This window comes from Palaemon carinicauda, chromosome 17 (genome assembly GCF_036898095.1).
Source record: "Palaemon carinicauda isolate YSFRI2023 chromosome 17, ASM3689809v2, whole genome shotgun sequence".
NCBI lineage: Eukaryota > Metazoa > Arthropoda > Malacostraca > Decapoda > Palaemonidae > Palaemon > Palaemon carinicauda.
This window is the reverse complement of record NC_090741.1, coordinates 68,929,792-68,950,807: the sequence shown is the minus strand read 5'-3', so window position 1 is coordinate 68,950,807 and position 21,016 is coordinate 68,929,792. Positions and strand designations below refer to the sequence as shown.

The 21,016-nt window shown below is 38.7% G+C and overlaps 1 protein-coding gene across 2 annotated transcripts in view; it reads right to left on the bottom strand.

Moving 5' to 3' along the window:
• The window catches only part of LOC137656849 (zinc finger protein 596-like), a 104,370-nt gene that overhangs the window by 27,009 nt on the left and 56,345 nt on the right, over window positions 1–21,016 (bottom strand). For both annotated transcript variants that reach the window (XM_068391199.1, XM_068391200.1), the window contains exons 8-13: window positions 20,077–20,234; window positions 17,772–17,878; window positions 14,129–14,220; window positions 6,192–6,299; window positions 3,565–3,752; window positions 754–914 (exon numbers count right to left, since the gene is read on the bottom strand). In XM_068391199.1, the coding sequence (XP_068247300.1) occupies window positions 754–914; window positions 3,565–3,752; window positions 6,192–6,299; window positions 14,129–14,220; window positions 17,772–17,878; window positions 20,077–20,234 (814 nt within the window). The remainder of the gene's footprint in view (window positions 1–753; window positions 915–3,564; window positions 3,753–6,191; window positions 6,300–14,128; window positions 14,221–17,771; window positions 17,879–20,076; window positions 20,235–21,016) is intronic.

Here is a 21,016-nt window from a genome sequence, read left to right as displayed (position 1 = left end):
GTTGTAGACACTGCTATAAAAACATTGAATTTGAGCGGGTGTCAAACTCCCGTCCAACACACTGCCGGGCAGAGGAATTTTCCTCAATTTCTATGCACACTTGTGCACTTTCCTACAAGTGTGATAACAAAGTGGATGGGACTGAAGTTGGAAAAATTGAGTAAAACATAAAATGCACCTTAAGTATCCTATCTCTCAATTCCTTCCCTATTTTATTGTTCAATGTGTTTGAAGGCCTCTTTGTTTCAAGGAGAAGACTAAATTCTATAGCAAAACTTTGTAAATTCTTATCCAGGAGGACATTTCCAAATTTTATTCTGGTAGTTTTGGTTTCCATTAATTAGTAATATATCAGTAATGCACTTTGTTACAAGAAAACAAAACCTTATAACAATAATATTTGTATTCCGGGACTGACCCTGACCAGAAAAAAAAAAAATTACAAATTTTATAACCTCTTAACAAATAATTTCAGAAACGAAATACAAAAGCAAGCAAATTTTCAACTAAAAAGCCAAGAGAAAACAACCTATGCAAAAGAATAGAACAATAGGCTCGTGAAATTAATTGCATTAACAAATTTTACGCAAGATTAAAACACAGATGAGAAGAAAGGGGTGAAAGCAACAATTCAGAGCTGCATACACTCATATCACTTGTATCATATTCTTATGAAAATGTTTATGTTATTCTTTCATTCACTAAAATCTGACTAATCTTTTATATCAAAAACAAGTAATTTATATTCATTACCTGTGTGTGATCTCACATGAAGTGTCAGTGAGGTAAGATGATTGAACTGCTTGCCGCAAATCTCACAGGTAAACTTCTTAAGACCTGTGTGAGTGTTCATGTGATTGTACAAATTTCCTCGTGTTTTGAAGGCTTGGTGGCATATTTCACATGGGTATGGTCTGAGGAGAAAATCAGTACAGTTTGAGTCGTGTCTGTATAGAATTAACATGAAATGACACAGTATAAACTTGGCCAATCATGTATAAAATAAGATAAAATTACTAAAAAGCAAAATGGGCCAAAATAGTACATAAGTATAAATCAAGAACTGTAATTACAATCTAATTGCATATTTCATTGTATCTAAAAAGTCAACGAGAAAACTGGGCATTTGAATAAGAATTTCTTATCAAACACTAACAGTGATTTCTTAAAGCATTTAATAGAGTATTCGTTCAAGGAAAAAATTAATTTATAAACATTAAAAATATGGGCAAGGAATGGTTAACAGACTGAAAGGTGCTTTAGTCTAATATTCAAAATTGAGCATCATATTTAAAAAAAAAAAAGGGGGGCAAAATTGGTTTAGTAATTTTTACCTCAATTTAAACCGATATTTCTTGGTACTTTCATTTGTATGAGATATGAAGTAAGATGGTACCACAATTATATTGCAAAGACTGATCACCATCAATATTACTGCTACAAAATAATAGAGTATAACACAAAATTTCTGAACCTTCATACCATTACAATCAAATAGTTTAACATGCCCTTTGAGCTGAAAACTAATTCATCTTTCAAAAAGTTGGCCCAAAGGATTTACAGCAACATACATACATGCACCAAGGCACTTCCCCCAATTTTGGGGAGTAGCCGTCATCAACACATGAAACAAAACAACAAGGGGATCTCTACTCTCTACGTTCCTCCCAGCCTGCCCACTGTGGCCGTGGGGGCATAAAAACAATTAGAATAGCGCCAACGTTATCCCTGCGTGTCGTTAGAGGCGACTAAAAGGGATGGGACGAGGGGCCTGGGAACTCCCTCGCCTGTATATAATCCTGCGAGACGTCAACATTTACAACAAAAAAGAAAAAAAAAATCTACAGCATTTGTCTCTCTGAGAGAGTAAAAATCTGAATCCTAACAGATCTGAAGAAAGTGGACATCCTGGTGAATAGACTGAAGATGCAGCAATGCAACTTGGGATAAAGGAATAGAAATTTTGAACAATAATTATCCATTCAAGGGGTTAACTACTGTAATGTGTTTGTTCGGTGGCTACTTTCCACTTGGTAAAGGTAGAAGAGACTTACGGTAATTTACGGAAAGCAGCTTTTCTAGATGGCCACTACAAAATCTAACCATTATTCTCTAGTTTTGGGTAGTGCCATAGCCTCTGTACCTTTGTCTTCTACTGTCTTGCATTAGAACTATCATTCATGAGGGTACACTCTGGCACACTATTCTATACGTGTTTTCTTCTTCTTGTTTATTTTTAAATGGTGTGTTAGATTGGCTTAATAGAAGGGTCATGGTTGCCTGGTGGTTTATCAAGAGGTTATGTTTTACTGATCTGTTTCTTTATCTTCCTCTATCGTATTCATTTTCAAAACCATTGTTACTGTCCTCCCTTCAGCTGAAGTAGCTATTCTGATGGGTACTTAGCCTTGCATGGGGTGTTGGGTCTGTCATGTTGACCAACTTTATCCGGCTATTTTTTAGTCTATGAGTTGCATTATATATTCTCATGTGCATATTGTTTTTGTTATAATTTTTGTTGAGTTTGTTTTCAGGTATGATGAAACTTTTTCATTGCTTTTAAATCTCATACTGTCTGGAGATATTGATCAAAATCTGGGACCAATGTAACCTAGACTTCACGTGTTGTCTATTCATAGACTCCATAGAATTATTATAGACCTAAGTTTCCTCGAGAAAGTATATTCTATTATGCTCAGAAATTTTTGGTTTTTCAAGCGAGGCACTCTTATGAGGATCTTATTCAAGCTTTTAGGAAGCTTTTAATTTTTAAACGGGATGCCATTCCTAGAGCAAGGGGAATGGTGGTGTATTAAATGACCGAGTACCCTACTTCTCGTAAGTCCTGCTATGAATGTGGATGTCATGAGATTCATGTCATTTAAATTTGAGGTAGGCATAACTTTTATTTGTGTATGATCTCTCGGAATTCAGACTTGAATGATTCTATCTTCGATTGTCTTCTTACCATTATAACTAAGATAAAAGATGATAATATAAAAACCTCTTTTGTGCTTGTTGGTGATTTCAATGCTCACCATAGGGAGTGATTAAATTCTGCTTTTACTGATTGCTATGGCTGAAGAGCTTTGGACTTTGCCTCTAAATAATAATGAATATAAGCATTGCCTCTAGTATGTGAAAAATACACATTGTATGTGGTAACCCTCAAAGAAAAATATCAATCAAGCTATGTACACATAATCTTACATTTTGGAATTTACATGCATCTGACCAAAATTGCTCTTTATCAAACGAAGGCCAAAATTGTGAGCAGAAGGAAATCTATGTGGGAGCTAAACAGTCTTTGATCTTTGTAAGAGGCAATACTGTACCTTACTACAAGAATCTTTTAAAATCATATTAATCCATATTATGGATACATTATGTGTTATTACAAAATAAAAATGGCTGCACCAAAAAACAATTTTCACTCATCACTTCACTTCACCAACATTACACTCATCATCCAGGAACTACAAACCATCAAAACCAAACATCAATTATCTAACAAAAAACAAAATGTTCTAGTAAAATCTACTCACTGGAAATAAAGTAACATACCTTTCCTCTGAATGAACACTGTAATGTCTCTGGAGCAACTGTTTGTGTTTAAAGGAAGCATTACATATATGACACACGAAGAGACGGCCATTGTTGTGCGTTGACTCTCGATGGTAAATGAGCGAGCTAGGATGAGTAAACACTTTCCCACACGTTGTGCAAGGGTATTCTCGTTCCTCTTTTGGTGGCTTTAAAAGATGCGGCATAAAAAAACTTTTATTACAATTCATTACAGGATGCAAACATAAAAAAAGACATTAAAAAACTAAATTACCTGATAAATATCTGTTACAGTAATTTATAATTTTGTTTCCAATTTCAGAAGCATTTCAACCATCAGTTATTAGTGATTTTTTTATTCTATAGTATTAGCAAGTGTTGATATATATGAACAACAGTGTGTGGTGATGACTTTCATGTAATGAGTTATCTTACCTTGTACTGAGGATGTGTTAATAATGTATAATTACCTCTGCAAAGTATTATGAACTAAAATACTATGAAAAAAACCACAAGAAATCAACGTAGTGCAGAACAGCGGGTTACTTAGTGTGTTAGTCAACTGCAGGTAGGGAAAGGTCAGTGAGCTGGTAGGATATGAGTTGACCTATCCTAGTGCACAAAGCATCCTAGATCCTCAATCTTTGAGCCTGTCTCTGTTACCTAACCCCCACAAATATAGAGGGTTGACTGCAGTGGATTATTTGTATTCAGTGAAAAACTTCAGTTAAGAATAAGAAAGTGTTTAATTCACAAATAATACATCACTATTATTTGGGAGGTGACCTTATACAGTATAAGCTATGATTTTCATTCATGGGCCTCCGCAGAAGTGCAGCACTAGCATGCCAGTCATAAACAATGAAGCCAAAGTTAAGTCCTCCTCAAATATTAGGATAAAACTATTTTCTAACCTATCAATTCCCCATTTTCATAGTGGACATGTCTTTAAATTGTATTACAATGAATGGCCGTTATTTTAGTTTAGCTTAGTCTCTGAGCTTCTGATGGCTCAAAGGCATTGTGACTGATATCAGACTAGTCTGTTACTTAACCTTGTTATAAACTTCATTATAATATACTCCATCAAGAACATTCTTTCTTCCTTTGCCTTCAGCTTTTCCCATTTCTATCTGGGGTCCCTGTTTCTATTCTGCACATTACCACTGTACAATTAATGAACAAAAGGAAATTTACTCACAAGGAAATTTACTCAATGATGTTTTGGGGTAATAAGGTTGGAAGTGTTTTGAAACACTTTCCTTTACAGCTAATTCTAATGTTTTAGAAGGCTATATTTCAGCAGCAAGGGTTAGGCTCACTGATTAATCATTCATAATATTCAAACTGGTGGTGACAGAATTTGTCTGGTGACTAGTTATTCTCACTGCTTAGGCCTATGTACTGTATTTTATCTATAACTGAACAAAAAAGCTTTGAGAACCAATATTTACATGGCCAGTAGCCATTCCTGCAGTTGTGAATGTGAATGTAACTTGAGTTCTGTTATGTAAGGGATTCCCAAGTTAGGTCTGAATATTCTGTCAATAGATTACCTGGCTTATGAAAACTAAATAAATTGTAAAGTTTAAAAAATTGTGGCTACACCTTCAACAATTAGTATTTATCAGTGCTATAATATACATCTGCAGTACAACCTTTATCTGTTTCCACAAGAGTGAATGTAACTTATAAGCATGATGTATTGTATATATAGACTTTTATTTTGATAAACAAAAATGAATCAGACAGTGTACATGATTAAACATATGCACCTGGGGACAAAATGAGGGTTGTGTGGATACTTAAAAATTGAGGATCCTAGTTTGGTGTTAAGGTCAATTCCTTGTTTTATTTCAATATGGTTTGTTTTAAACAAGGACTGGAATTTCTTTTAGAAACTTTCAGTCACAAATTATGATAACCTATCCTTGAACTTTTAATATCCAACATGATTAAAATATCTACCTCACACATATTGCAACATCTAAGAACATCATCATGGAAATGAAATTATAAAAAACTGTACAAAAGATGGCAGTCCATTGGAGTAAATTTATGCAGAAGGTCTGAAAGTTAACAGCAAAATAAAAAAGTTCTTAAAAATATTCTAAAGGATGAAAACAGAATGGAGAAGAAAGAATTGGAAATCAATGTAAATAAAACATAGTTTATGAGGACTAGAATGAAAGTATAAAAAACGTTAAATCTGGAAAGTGGCCAGAAGGTTGCTGCGGCAGAGTATAAGGTTAGTTGGGCACATGAATCAAATGAACGAGATAAAACATGTTTGTTGCCTTGCACAGTAAATGTTAAATGTGCAAATGAAAAGCAATAGACAGAATGACTTGACTACTATAAAACAATATCTTACTAGTACACAAAATAAAATGCTATGACCTTTTAAAATGTTGTATTCATCGACACAATAAAAATACGATAAATTCTAGTTATGACTGCAAATTGTTAAGATATATATCTGTAGTGTGTTAGGAAGCCATTGTCATAAACAAACTGGCTATGGAAAGAAGGACTAGGATGATTTAGATAAGTACTAAAGAGAAAAGGGCAGTTCTCAAAAGCATTACTAGTATATAAAAAGTACTTGGAAACTATATCAGTATTACCTCATGTAAAGCATAATGATTACGAAGACTATGCTGATACGCGAATCTCTTCCCACAAGTTGCACATGCAAAAGGCTTGGCACCTTCATGCATACTTGATACGTGTGTCTGAAAGAAAAGGGAAAGACTGTAGTTTACATATCATTTAATCAGAACATAAACATTTTTTTTTTCATGAAAATTAAGTGATCAAGCTCGTTCCATCTTAGATTCTATAAAATAAATTTTAAAATCAGAGGGTCTTATATCTTAGGACAACATTTCCCAGAATAATCAAATTACCATCCCTGATTTTTATCCAATTACAAAATACTAGAACAAAATACCTGTATTGTGAAGCAAAATCCAGTTACTATTACATTAAAATAACAAATTTGTAAGTAATTTGTATTTTTCTTAGTATACAAACCTGGAGTTATTTATAGGGTATACTTTCGGCGCAGCTGAAAGACGAGCCATGATAATTTTAGTGAGGGATAACTACCCTATCCGCTAGTTAGCGGGTGGGGGGTGGGGTAGACTGGCTACCCAGCTCACTCACACCTCTCGGCTGAGTAACCACTTAGCTTTATGGCAGGACTTCTTGGGGGGACAGGGTGGCGGGCCAATTTGTATAAATAGGTCCAGGTTTGTATACTAGGAAAAATACAAATTACTTATAAATTTGTTATTTGTTCTGACGTAGATACAGACCCTCCGCTATTTATAGGGTGACTTACTCTTGGGAGGGAGGAAGTCCTCACCAACTGGCCTTGGTCATGACCCGGGGTCCTCTCTATTTCGATCTGTGATCAATAGTAGAAGGGACCCTACTCTCGCTAAAATCCAGTGCTGAAATGAGGTAATGCACTGATAGCAGCCTGCAGAAGCTTGTGTGTGAGTGGAACTAACAGTGTGGCTTGTCTTTAACATAGGAACTCGAGTACAGAACCTATTGTTCTTAAAAACTTACCCAATACTCTACCTCTAAAAGGTATTGGGGACGTAACAAAGTATTCTTCTATACTTAGTAAGCACAAGGGAAATGTGTCTTACCTGCAGCAAGGTGAGGTCAGCTATGCAGAGGCTTGCGGAACTGTTTTCCCCAGAGGGGAGAAGGTGAAAGGAAGAAAGGAGCCAGGCATTCTTACTCCTTCACCCCAGACTAATCCGGGTACCCTCAGCCCTCAACCCTCTGCTACTTGTCCATCAAGGAGCCTGAGGTGTTTAGACCATTTGTTGTGCGACCACCACAGGACCAATGGAAAAGGTCTCCATGTTCTTTGGGTTACATCTTTGCAGGTAGTGGGCCGTGAAAGTCAATTGACGCTTCCACATGCCCACAGAGTAGTTTCTTGAACGCCAGGGACGTAGCAACGCCAGTGACGTTACGAACTCTGGGTCTTAGGATGGAGGAGAGTCTAGATTGAGATTAACCTCAATTGCCTTCCGATCCCAGAGGGGAAGGAAATCCTTGAGGTCCTCCTCTTGACCTTCCCCGTGCTGGTCAACAGTGCCGACACACGGGGGCCAGCTGGTATCGTTCTCTTAAGGTAACCCCACAGACTCCTCACTGGGTAAAACCCAGTGGATGGGTTTCCGGTGGTAACGAAGACGTCTTTGCAGGTAGGGGGCCGTGAAGGTTGATTGACACTTCCACATGCCCACTTAAAGTATCTGCACCACAGTGTAGTTTCTTGAACGCCAGGGACGTAGCAACGCCATTGACGTTTCGAGCTCTGGGTCTTAGGATGGAGGAGAGTCTAGATTGAGAGTAACCTCAATTGCCTTCTGATCCCAGAGAGGAAGGAAATCCTTAAGGTCCTCCTCTTGACCTTCTCCCTCTTGGTCAACTGAGCCGACACTCAGGGGCAAGCTAGTATCGTTCTTTTAAGGTAACCCCACAGACTCCTCACTGGGTAAAACCCCAGTTGATGGGTTTCCGGTTACCAAACGAAGACACTTTATTCGAAATGGGCTGCACCTAGGGTACAGTACACTCAAATTTCAGTCTTGGCAATCCACTCAGGAACGCAGCTGAGGATTACTTCTCCCCATCTCCTAGGGTAGGAGACATCAAAGGTTGGATCATACAACACACTAACTTTCTTGGTCAAAAGCCCAAGTGAGTAGAAAGGCCATCTTCTGTGTAAGGAAGTGATCTGCTGCTGGGCATAAGGTTCGTAGAGAGGGGCCTTCACAGACTGAAGGACACGAACCGTGTTGCCAGGAGGAGGTTGAGATCCGATGGGGGACAAGTTATCTCACACTTGTATAAGTAAAGGCATCGATGGGAGAGAATCCCCTTCCACGAAATCTGTCACAAAGGACCGAACACTTCGCCTGGAAGACCAACGCTGAAAAGTGTCAGAGGTGCCTAGACATCTTTTCCGTAACTTGTTGCGAAAGGCCTCTCTGAGAGGGGTGGTGTAAGATCGTTCCAGGCGAGAAGTCGAAGCAAAGCTACGGTTTAGGAAAGTGTTAGCATGCGGCTGCTTGGAAGATCGTGCCGTGGAGGAAGATCCCTCGGAACTCCGTCAGGAGCTGTAGAAGGTCCGGGAACCATTCTGCGGTTTGCCATAGCGAAGATATTGGAGCTCCGTCACGGGGTGCGGAAGGTCTGGGAACCATTCTGCGAGATGCCATAGAGAAGCTATTGGAGTCATTGATAAGATCTTGCTTATCCTGACTTGGCTAAGGGCTTTTTCACCAGACCGAATGGGGGGAAAAAACAAGGCACACCTCTAGGCCGCCCCACCAATCTTGGAATACATCTTGTTTGAGGGCCTGGGGAACGGTTGAGTGGGAGCCCGAAGATCAGGGCCGCTGCAAGCGTAACCACAGTCGGGGACCCCACAAAGATAAGACTTTGTTGGATACAAGATGATTCTAAGACACTAGGAGCTCACTATCTGGGTGGTTTTACAAGCACATTCCTATACCAGGAATGACACAAGCAGAGGGGGGAAACAAGTTGTCCTCTGTTCATCTGAGGCTTTGTACTGCTAGATGGTTCTCCAAGAGAGGTGAATGCTGGTACCTTTCTGAATCGGCCCAACGGACGAGGATGGAATGGTGTGGCATATGCAACCCCCCTCTCTCTTTGATGCATTAAAGAGAGCATCAGATCCAGAGGGAAGACAAGAAGACAGGCCTCTTTGCAGAAGCTCTCGTCTCCCACCCATCATCCGCGGATTGTCCAGCTGTGGGGGGGGGGGGTGCATAGCAATAAACACATCTCGAGATGATGTCTAGACGTGTAACTAATTGCACGTTCTTGCAACGAAGGGGAACAGCCTGTTCTCCCTCCAACTGCCACTAATCCAGTGTGGTTGGCCGAATAAGACCGATACCAAACGGTAAACCAGTTAATCAGTACAGCTTATGTTATAATAGCGAACCTCCATAGAGATCACTTTCCAACCAAACCCAAGAGAGGATTGAGATATATCTTCAATCTATTGTTGGGTGGGTAGAGAGCATAAGTCTACTACGGAGTAGTAACACCAAACTGTGCGCATGACAAGCATACATGCGTAGTTCGACTTAACAGTCGTGTCCGGAACTCAGTTGGAGAACGTTGGAAACGTTTGTAACGGAGGTTTCTCCTTCTTAGGACAAAAAGCGTTCGTACTTCTCCGTCTCCGATCGGTAAACTAGCATTTATATTAAATGTTCCCTACTAGGGAACAGATATGTTTATGAGAAGTTTCCAGCCAAAGCCTTTGTAGGAGACTAAGACTTCCGATCGGGGGAGAGGAAAAAATACCTATAAGGAGGCAGAACGTAAATGCCGTATGTCTGGTTACAGGAAAGTAGCAAAGTAATGTACTGAATAACCTGGTTTCAGTAAGGGATATAAATATGCAACTTAATAGAACAGAGTTCTAATTGGAAGATGTATATAGCCCTTGTTGGCAGAAAGATCGCTTGCAAGCATATATGTACTTGTCCATTTGCGCTAGCGCATGCGTATTCTCTGCCTCCAGGAAACATTTGCAACGAATCCGGTTGCGGGAATAATGTATGTGTGATGAATCGCAACATTATTGCCAAAAGAATTTTGATCGTTGACTAACTGTAATATTTTCTTGAATGAGAGCGAACATGTTCTCAAACAAAATATACAGTTATAGAGGCGATCATCTCTCCTTTGGTTTACCCCTCCTCTTTATGTGAGGGGCTAGCCAGTGTTCATTACACAGAAACGGATGTCTGTTTACCTGTGGGTGGGGTTTGAAACGTTCGTAAACATAATGAAAAGATGCCCACGCTGTTGCTATCATTCTTTAACGTCAGCTAACAATGTTCCTTCGGGATTAATTGTTCGAACCAATAACCCTGTAAGGAAAAAATAAAGTCTCGGAAGCCTATGATGTAAAAAGGCAAGTCGTTATGCCCAGGGTACAATGACGGGGGCGGCTGCCACCATTAAACGGTAGAACCGAGTTTAAGACAACAACCTCGCGGATTTTTCTTGGCTAGAGTGCATGCTCCGGGAAGGTTTACGGCCTTCATGAAGTCGCAGTTTATTCTTGGCTAGAGTGCATGCTCTGGGAAGGTTTACGGCCTTCATGAAGTTTAAACAACACCCATTGAAGTTTTGTAAAAACTTCTCAGGAACGAGTCTCCCGAAAAGGGGTGAAGTCTCGTATGTGGGGGCTTGCTTCAAGAAGGCCAGACATAATTGCCATCGACCGCTTACCCAAAGGGGTTGCCCTCGAACGCTTTCTCGCTAGTGAGAAAACTACCGTCTAAATCAGGCCAGGCCTGCCAGGGGAAAGGAACTGGAATGTAAAGAATTTTTCATTCCCTGCTCATTTCTGTCTGCTAACCAAACCACTTGAAGTGGGAAGGTGGAGGAAAGATGACGGTCGTTCGTTCGAAAACAAAAGAATCGGTGCTGGAGAAACCAGACTAGCTGATATAGTAATCAGCTGGGGGTGTAGAGTGAAGTATCAAGTCACACCTTTAGAAGACCCATCCCGTAGACGGGGGGGGGGGAGACAATAGAGTTTTCAGAAAACTCTGGATCGCGGAAACAGAGAGATTCGGATGAGAACCTAGGGGTTCAGAATCTATTTGGGAATTCCTTTCTCACGACCTTAAGGGATGTTGTGCCGAGAACCTGCAAGAACTCTGTCGTTGATTCCCGATGGAATTTTCAGGAATCGCGTTACGTAACCAGGACCCAAAGGAACTGTGTCATAGTTACCTTAGAGATTCGTAAACCCTTAGGCAGCAGGCATCCCTGTCATCAGAGTAAAACTCTTGATGACGATGGGCGCGCGGCAACAATTCACGGGACGAGAGTACGAAAACTCTGTCATGAGAGTAAATCTCTTGTACACTCGTGAACACTTCGCGCAACAAGTCTCCGAAAAACTCTGTTATAAGTGTTGTTCGCGCACTTCAACTGATTGCGTGCGCCTCGTTATTCGTGCGCCAATATGGCCGTGCGCTCCAATCCGATCATGTACGCCAATATGGCCGTGCGCTCCAATCCGGTCGTGTGCCCAATATGGTCGTGCGTGCCAATTTGGTCGTGCACGCCACATCGGTCGTGAGCGCCAATTTGGACGTGCACGCCAATCCGGTCGTGCGCGCCAATTTGGTCATGCACGCTAATCCAGTTGTGCGCGCCAACTTGGTTGTGCGTGCCCGATCGTTCATGTGCGCAAAAGGTTGGTCGTGCGCAGCAATTTGTGCGCGAGAGCTCTCAGTGTGGCGAGAATACTCACTACTACGTTCACCCAAAGGTACACGATAGCCTGTGTTGTGTATGCGCGAACGGTCAACACAACGAGAGCCCGCAAACTCTGTCATATAAGTATGGCTATGATCACGAGAACCCAAAGGTTAAGCGTGAACTGCGTTGAGAGACCCCAAAGGGTCAGCGCAAACGAGAAACAGAAGTTTCTCTGTCACGAGACCCCAAAGGATCAATGTGATTAAGGGCACGAGAGACCATAGGCCTAACGTAGCATGCGTTGCGAGACACCGAAGGGTCAGTGCAACGAGAAACCGAAGTTTCCCTGTCACTAAACACTGAAGTGTCGGAGTGACTAAAGTTACGAGAGCCCAAGGGTTCTGCGTAACTAATGTTACAAGACCCCGAAGGGTCAGCGTAACGAGAGACCGAAGTTTCCCTGTCACAAAACACCGAAATGTCCGAGTGACTAAAGTTACGAGAGCCCAAGAGGTCAGCGTAACTAATGTTACGTGATCCCTAAGGATCAGCGTAACGATGAACCGAGGTTCCTCTGTCACGAGACCCCGAAAAGTCAGAGTGATTGATGGCACAAGTTCCCGAAGGCTAAACGTTACCATCGTTACGAGAGCCCGAAGGTTCAGCGTAACTGAAACCCGAAGGTTTCGAGCGGAGTCTCCGCTCCCGAAGGACTCCTACTGTCATGAGAACCCGCAGGATCAACATGATGAGAGCCCGAAGGCTCAACGATCACGCCAGCCCAAAGGGTGATCGTAACGAGACCCAGAAGGATCAAGGAGAACCAGCAGGTTCAAAGATAACACCTCCACATAAGAGGTTTGTTCTCCCGAAGGAGAATGTCGCTTAAAATAAGGCTCTTGCTCCGCCCCTGAAGGAGAACAAAAGCGTAACGGGGGACCGCCGATGCCCAGAGGCGGTCTTCTCTCGAGAACGAGGATAACTTACTTCGGAGAAAGCTCTGCCACCGCCCCTGGTGGATCGGCAAACTCCTACAAGTTATTTTTCGCGAATGAGAGGGAAGTTCTCCCGAAGGAGATCGCCTAAGACAAGCTTTCTCCCAGCTCTATGGGAATAAAGCGTAGGCGTAAAAAATCTCAATTGCGAACGAGAGTGAAGTCCTCCCGAAGGAGGACATAGTCAAAGACAAGCTTTCTCCCAGCTCTATGGGAAAAAAGCGTAGGCTTAATAATATCTCTCTTGCGAACGAGAGTGAAGTCCTCCCGAAAAAGGACATCGCCTAAGACAAACTTTCTCCCAGCTCTATGGGAAAAAAGCATAGGCGTAAGAAACTCTCTCTCGCGAACGAGAGAGAAGTCCTCCCGAAAGAAGGACATCGCCTAAGGCAAGCTTTCTCCCAGCTCTATGGGAATAAAGCATAGGCGTAGACAAAAATCACTCTCTCTCTCTTGCGAGAGAGAGAGAGATAAGTTCCCCTCGAAAGAGGAACATCAAGTTGAAGGTTGACAGCGAATGCTACCTCGTAATGAGGGCAGCTCACGAGCTACCACATGTGTTCTACGTCGCTGTTACCTGTGAAAAAAGGAAGTTGTTATCAATTACAATTTATGCTCCGTTGCACAAAATACACTATTCGGGGAATAAGTCACCTTCCTTGTAAGAGCTGAACTGTTATACACTTTAATTCAGTTATGAAACAAACACATGGCAGTGTTGAGAACCTGCCGACCATCAGTCGCAGGTAGGGCGGCAATGACAACTCCCTTACGGCGGAGGCAGTCGGATACGTTGTCAACAGCAATCAAAGTTACACGTATCTAACAACGTACATTTCCATTTATACATATATACACTCATATATATGTAAGATAAATGAAAACAAACAAGAAAAAAAAAATAAACAAAAACAATCAAGGCAAGTTTTTGCGGGAGAGAAGGGCAGCATGTCCGTCCTCTACCGAGCCATAAAGTAAAGTGGTTACTCAGCCGAGAGGTGTGAGTGAGCAGGGTAGTCAGTCTACCCCACCCCCCACCCGCTAACTAGTGGATGGGGAGGTTATCCCTCACTAAAATTATCATGGCTCGTCTTTCAGCTGCGCCGAAAGTATACCCGATAAATAGCGGAGGGTTTGTATGTACGTTGGAACAAAGAAAAATTAAAAATATTTGCATGAAATGTAGTGAAATAAAGACAATCTACTTTCACTGAAAGTATATATAGCAATAAAATCTATCATTATACTCAAACAATTATTAAAAGTTTACTCACATTATAGCCTTCTTGAGTGACGAAAGTTCGGTTGGGGCAGTGCGGGCACTTAAAATCTACTTTCTCACCCTCATTTTCAATTTCAATAATTCCTGAAATAAGATATAAATTTATTAAAAACATGTTAACTGCCAATCAAAACTAATACACCATGGCTAACCAAAATATAGTTAAGAGAATTAAAATTTCAATTGAAGAAGTCCTACTAGTTATTATGAATTTATGTTATCTCACTAAAAGACATTTTAGACTTGTACAGATGGTCTGAAGAGTTGTTAGTAAAAAAAATGGGGTGAACAATGGGGCAAAATACTATTTCTATAAAGTGCTTCAACAAGAAGGCTATAATCATCCTCATCATTAAGACCTTCAAATCAGCTCTTGCCTTTACTTGGTTAGAAGAAAATCACTAAATCAAATTTCTTGTCTCTCATAGGATCATCTAATAGATTTAAAATTTGAGAGAGAGAGAGAGAGAGAGAGAGAGAGAGAGAGAGAGAGAGAGAGAGAGAGAGAGAGAGAGAGAGAATTACAAAATGTGAAGGAAGTGATTGAGTTTTGATGACCAAAAATGTTCATTCAGACTCCATCAATCATTTTTATTCATGGTGTTCATATAAATTCTGGTTAGAATAATTTAGGGTTAGAACTATGTATGAAGATATCTTTACCTTTGATCATCATTCTTAAAAAAAATGCATACAAAATTCAGAAATGGGGAAAAGACAGTAATGAGGCATAAACTGTGATCTCCATGATAGATGATTAAGGTATGTAACAAAGATGAGACAAAAGTAGTTCACCTGACAACCACAAGACATGGAAGAAGCTAAGCAAAACAAAGAAGGAAACCCAAGATAATAGTGGGAATGCAAGGAGAATGGGTACAAGGCAGAGGTGAGAGGAGAAAATTCCCTATATGAATAAACTTTAATGGAGAGATCTGCCATAAAAAGATAAATGGTGATGATGCAGCCTAAGTATCAAATCTCTATGATAGAAAAATGTATAAGTTGAGCAACTCGCAGCATATTAGAGACAGCAGTCAAACTCCTCCACCCTCAGGGAAACCAACGCAGCATGAATAATTTTCCAGCATTTTAGAGACAGTATTAAAACGACTAGGGCTTTAAACACAACCTAAGACTTAAGAGCAATTACAGATCCTTGCATATGTTTTAACATGATTAACTTTACAAGATTAATATAATTGGGTGGTATCATGCTACTGGTTGAGGTCTAGTCAAATCGTCTTCCCTCAAATGTACACATTTGGCCTAAGCAGTAAATTGACTGTGACACGGGAACCCTAATGGACAAAAAAAAAAAAAAAAAACTTAGAATAGGAACATGGATAATATCCTGAAAAAGCACGACAATACAAAGTTGAAATTCATGGTCTGAGTGAAAAGATAATATCATGACTGAAAAAGTGGCAGAGAAATATGATGTCAAAAGGCTTGAAAATAGATCTCAAAATTGAGAAAGTTTAAACATGTGATATGATGAAGAAATCAGGAACAGTTGGTCATAAGTGCACACAGCAGAAACATAAGTATCACAAAAAATAAATGAAGGTAAGCCCTGCAAATGACGAAAAAGAGGATAGATGAAGACCTAGACTTGAAAAGAATTTAGACACAAAGGGTACAGGACAGTGGAGAAAACTCATTCCATGTACAATCCCACTAAGGTTAAAGTTGATGTAAAATCATTTCTAGGTAGTAGGTTGGACAGGGCACCAGCCACCCATTGAGATACTACCACTAGAGAGTTATTGGGTCCTTTGACTGCCCAATCAGTACTACATTGGATCTTTATCTCTGGTTACGGTTCATTTTCCCTTTGCCTACACGTACACCGAATAGTCTGGCATATTATTTACAGGTTCTCCCTCTCCTCATACACCTGACAACACTGAGATTACCAAACAATTCTTCTTCTCTAGGGGTTAACTAATGCACTGTAATTATTCAGTGGCCACTTTCCTCTTGGTAAGGGTAGAAGAGACTCTTTAGCTAAGGTAAGCAGCTCTTGTAAGAGAAGGACACTCCAAAATCAAACCAGTGTTCTCTAGTCTTGGGTAGTGCCATAGCCTCTGTACCATGGTCTTCCACTGTCTTGGGTTAGAGTTCTCTTGCTTGAGGGTACACTTGGGCATGCTATTCTATCTAATTTCTCTCTTTCTTGTTTTGATAAAATTTTTATAGTTTATATAGGAAATATTTATTTTAATGTTGTTGCTATTCTTAAAATATTTTATTTTTCCTTGTTTCCTTTCCTCATTGAGCTATTTTCCCTGCTGGGGTCCCGGGGCTTATCGCATACTGCTTTTCCAACTAGGTTTGTAGCTTAGCAAGTAATAATAATAATATAATATAAAGCAGTCACAATATAAGTACTTAGAAGACCCCTGGATCTCCTTATTGCATACTGCTGGATAGCATTTTTATCTGGATTTCTTAAAGTTTAGTATCCCTTTTTAGGTACTGTAATTAAATATCACTAAGTTAAAAAGAAAGCCTTAAAGAGAATGAATTACAAACAGAGCGGATGGATGGTAGGAGAAAGAAAAATGATTACAGAATGAATCCTCTGGAATAATGTGAATATTAAAATGAAGAGGTAGTTTAATATAAAAAACCCAAGGTATAGTATTAAGCAGGAAATTCAGATATCTAAGCCTTTCAGCATGGCACTGTTGAGTTACCTCTATAATTCAAATGAAAACTGAATCAAAACTAGACTTAAATCTTGGTTATATTCAAGACAAAATTAAAAGCTTGAACATAACTGATCAATTCAGGTAAGTATTTTAGTGAACCAAAGTTCTCCTGATACCAAGCAATATTTGCTAAAAAAATACGTAAGGTGGTAAGAAGGTTTTTATTGAGAGTACAACTTTAGAGAATTTTTATAAGAAATTGATTACTACTACTTTTGTTATTGCAAGACTAACCAGAACACAAAATATCACTTTTAAACAATCATGGTTGACCAAAATTTTCTTCTAAAACAAAGAGGCAAACAGTAACACAACTTTTGGATCTATAAAGATGCTACAAAGAACCTTCATTTCTGCTTTCAATGGGCAACACAAGGCACAAAGATAAAGGTACAGTTGGCTTCATAAATTTAAACACTTGACAATAAGATGAAAGGAGACATCTGGCAAGTCTTCAATGTAAAGACAAAATGATACAAAGATTTTCATCCCATTATGATAAAACAATGGTTTTCTCATATTACTACAGTCTGCATTAGATATATAATAATATTATTACTAAATTCACAATACATGCTATTTGGAAAACATCCTTATTACCATATTTTCTTAAGCGTAACCAATTTTTTTTCAACTGTGATGCTAACAGCTTTACATAAACTAAATGAAAGGATATTACCTATTACTGTACTGACTAAATTGTTTCTAAATATCAACTTAGCTTGCCTTGATGTACACTGAAATTCATGAAGCCAACTACACCAACATGGGATACTGAAATTCCTGACCCCAACTATACCAACATGTATGAAAGGTTTTCACTTCCCTCAGTAATAAGAACTGGAATAATTACAACTAAGAGTATAATTCAACTCTCATAATCTCAGTTCCTCCTGACAACTAGGTAATTACACTTACCCAATCCTTTATGGTCAGATGAAGACTGATGGATATTGAGATCTTCTAGAGTGGAGAACTTATCCTTGCAGAAGGCACATTGAAGAATAACTTGTTTATGTAATCGTCTGAAAAGAAAACTAATAATGAAGACAGTATTCGGGAAAAAATGACTGCCATTAAATAAAACAGGAACACATATTCATTTTATTGATTAGTCATAAAATTAAAGATAATTTGAGCAACAATAAAAAATCCCAAGGCTGGCCCAAAGATTTTGATGTGATTTACAAAATTTGGGCCCAGTTGCAACTAGGAAAAGCTCCCCTAACATAATTAGAAGCTGAAGAAACTGCAAAAACCTTTCAGCAATGCCTGCAGTGCATTACGTGATATGAATGGATGGCACTACCCCCTTGCAGTCCCTAAGGGTATGTTCTTAAGGAGAGAAAAAAAAAGTTTTGAGATTGGCTAATCACAACCCCCCCCCTAAAAAAAAGTAAATAGTTACTAATTGCCCTTGAAATTGAAAAATAGAATACATAAATACTTTAATAAAGTACAATTAACATTTTAAACTTCATGTTTATTGGAATTATCATAAAAACCCCTCAAGCTCTTGAAGACGGCTAAATAAGACAACTACACAAAGTCACAGATGTTTTCATATTTCAGTCTCTAAGATTTACGATGATTATACATTCAACATTTACTGTAAATTACGTATTTCAATATGATTTTATATACTTTTATTCTTATTTATTGTACACAATATAATTCATTTACTTTTAATACTTTTCTAATGATATTACAACTTCAATATCTTGAGGCGGACTAACGTAAAGTCAAATAAAATGGCTTAAACTTTTTTTATTTTTACATACATTATTTTCGACATCCGACGTATAATCAAAACTGATTTCAGTTGAAACAACGTAACCCAAGGTATACCTATACAGTAGATTAATAAAAAAAATATGGTAAAGTATTGCATTGTATAGCATATTAAATAAAATATATTAAAAGAAAATGAGTAATGTAATAACTGATACAAAAAATTGGGCAACTGCATGAAAAACTAAACTTGTGAAGCATAGGAGTGGCCTAGCTTGCCCTGATGATTTTATACATGGCACATTATAGGCTGGTAGGAGACATGACCAATCAGAGTAAATTGTTTAGTATCCTAGCTGCTGACTGGCTTTACAACAGCAAGATCACTCTCCAGCCCGCTGTACCATGCAGTACAGTACAATGTCCAGTTTGCTTTTGCAAATACGTATGTGACACTGCTCTGCATCTCTATCTGTGATGTGTTTTTTCTAATTATTTTTGTAAAATTGTGAGTTGCTTTCAGCTCTACAGTTGTACAGTGTCAGGTAAAATTATGTCCTGCACTTTCTTAGACATCTGGTAGCAAACCCAATCACATAAAAAGACAAAACAAACATTGAAAGCATATCTTAAACAGTAATTACCATAATGGCGCCTTAGTGCAAGTCAGTGCACAAGCATAGACTCCAGTACTCGCAAATGATTTCAGCATTGGAGTTGCTGTGACGAGTTAAATAGTGCCTGAACTCATGGGTCTCTCTTATACACACTAAATTCATGCTTGGCACATTGAAACATTGGCCCTAGAGCAGGGGAGACAATATTTCTAGGGGCAATTTATGTCGTATTGGATTCCCTGTTCTAGCATTTTACAAGAAGTTCCTTGGAGACCAATCAGCAGATTAACTCTCTGAGGATCCGAAAATGCACTTAGAGCATAATCCGTTCATATAGTTAAACAGAAAATTAATTCAGCTTTCTAATAAAATTTCCAGTTACTTCCTATTCTTTTGTTAGTTACACCACAAAATGTCAACATATGTAGTTTGACACGTGTCATTGTTCACTGTAAAAAGGTTTGCAAGTAATGAGTCTGTCAGCAATTTTGTCACATTCAAAATCACCAGAGAATTAACGCAAAAAACTGCAATTTGAATTGTTCTTCTCTTAAGTACTTTCCAGAGCAGCAGCAAAATAGCCTGGAATTTTAACAAACTTTTCTAAGAGCTAGTGCAATAAAATATTGAGTTTACCAAGAGGATACATACAAAAAAAAAAGAAGAAAGGGGCTACTTAGCAGCACTGTACCTCAAGATCCTGAGACAGATGCTCAGTGCTGCCAACCAGTTGGCAAATAATCTTTTGAATCGGAAATAGTTGTAAGGACCCTGAATTTAAGCTAATTAGGTATTAAAAATCACAATTCTTAAAAATAAGTGTGAGAGCCACCAAAATAATTTTTCAAATAATGCTGGAATATACATTTACTTACGTGTGAAGGACATATCTTCCTTTATGTAAGAAACCTTTTCCACAGATGTCACAAGACCATTTGACCTTCTTCTTGGCCCCTCGCTTTTTACGGAATAGAGTTGGTTCACTAAAGGATGTTTTTGGTGGAATGCTTACAGATTCTCCTACGCTTGTAATCTAAAAAGTATTCACAAGTAAATCCTTTGTCATAGGCACTGTTACTACATTAAATACTTCTTTAATGATCATTTGACATTCTTATAATATCTAAAGAAAACATTACATAAAGCACTTCACTGAAGATATAAAAGAAAGAAATAAGATGATTTATGATAAATCTCAAAAATTAGAAAAATTAATTAAATCAATATCAATGGTTACACAAACTAAAATCCATACATATAGTACTGTTCTGTATAAAGGTATCTGCAAGTAATTCTAAATATTCAAAATAAACAATAAGGTTTAGATTTTGAAAACGTAAAATAATTATAAAAAGCCTTTAAAATAATCAATGACACAAACATAAAAAGCATGGACCCAACCATGGACCTAAAGTTCCTCCTTCGCTTAAACCAGATTGTTGTCACTCATTACCCAAAGGTAAAAGCATTCATATTAGCTGATGTGTTTGACAGTAAAACAAGCAATGAAATACTCAATGTCCCATTCTTTTTTCCCTGAAGCTAAACTGAATAGTTAAACTTTTCAGTCCAATGAATTCAAAACTACTGTATCTTACTTATTTTCATGCTTGTGAAGGTGTAGACTTAAACAGTAACCTCCCTTGGTATTATAGAAAGCTGATATCTTGACTCGTAAGTTGTCTTTTTTGGGGGGGAAGCATGCCAGATGTTATTTTTGCAACTGGGGAACTGGTATTATTACTCCATTAGGTAAATGTGTTATAGTTCTAGCACACCTAATTGATGTCCAATTTCATAACTCTTATATTACCC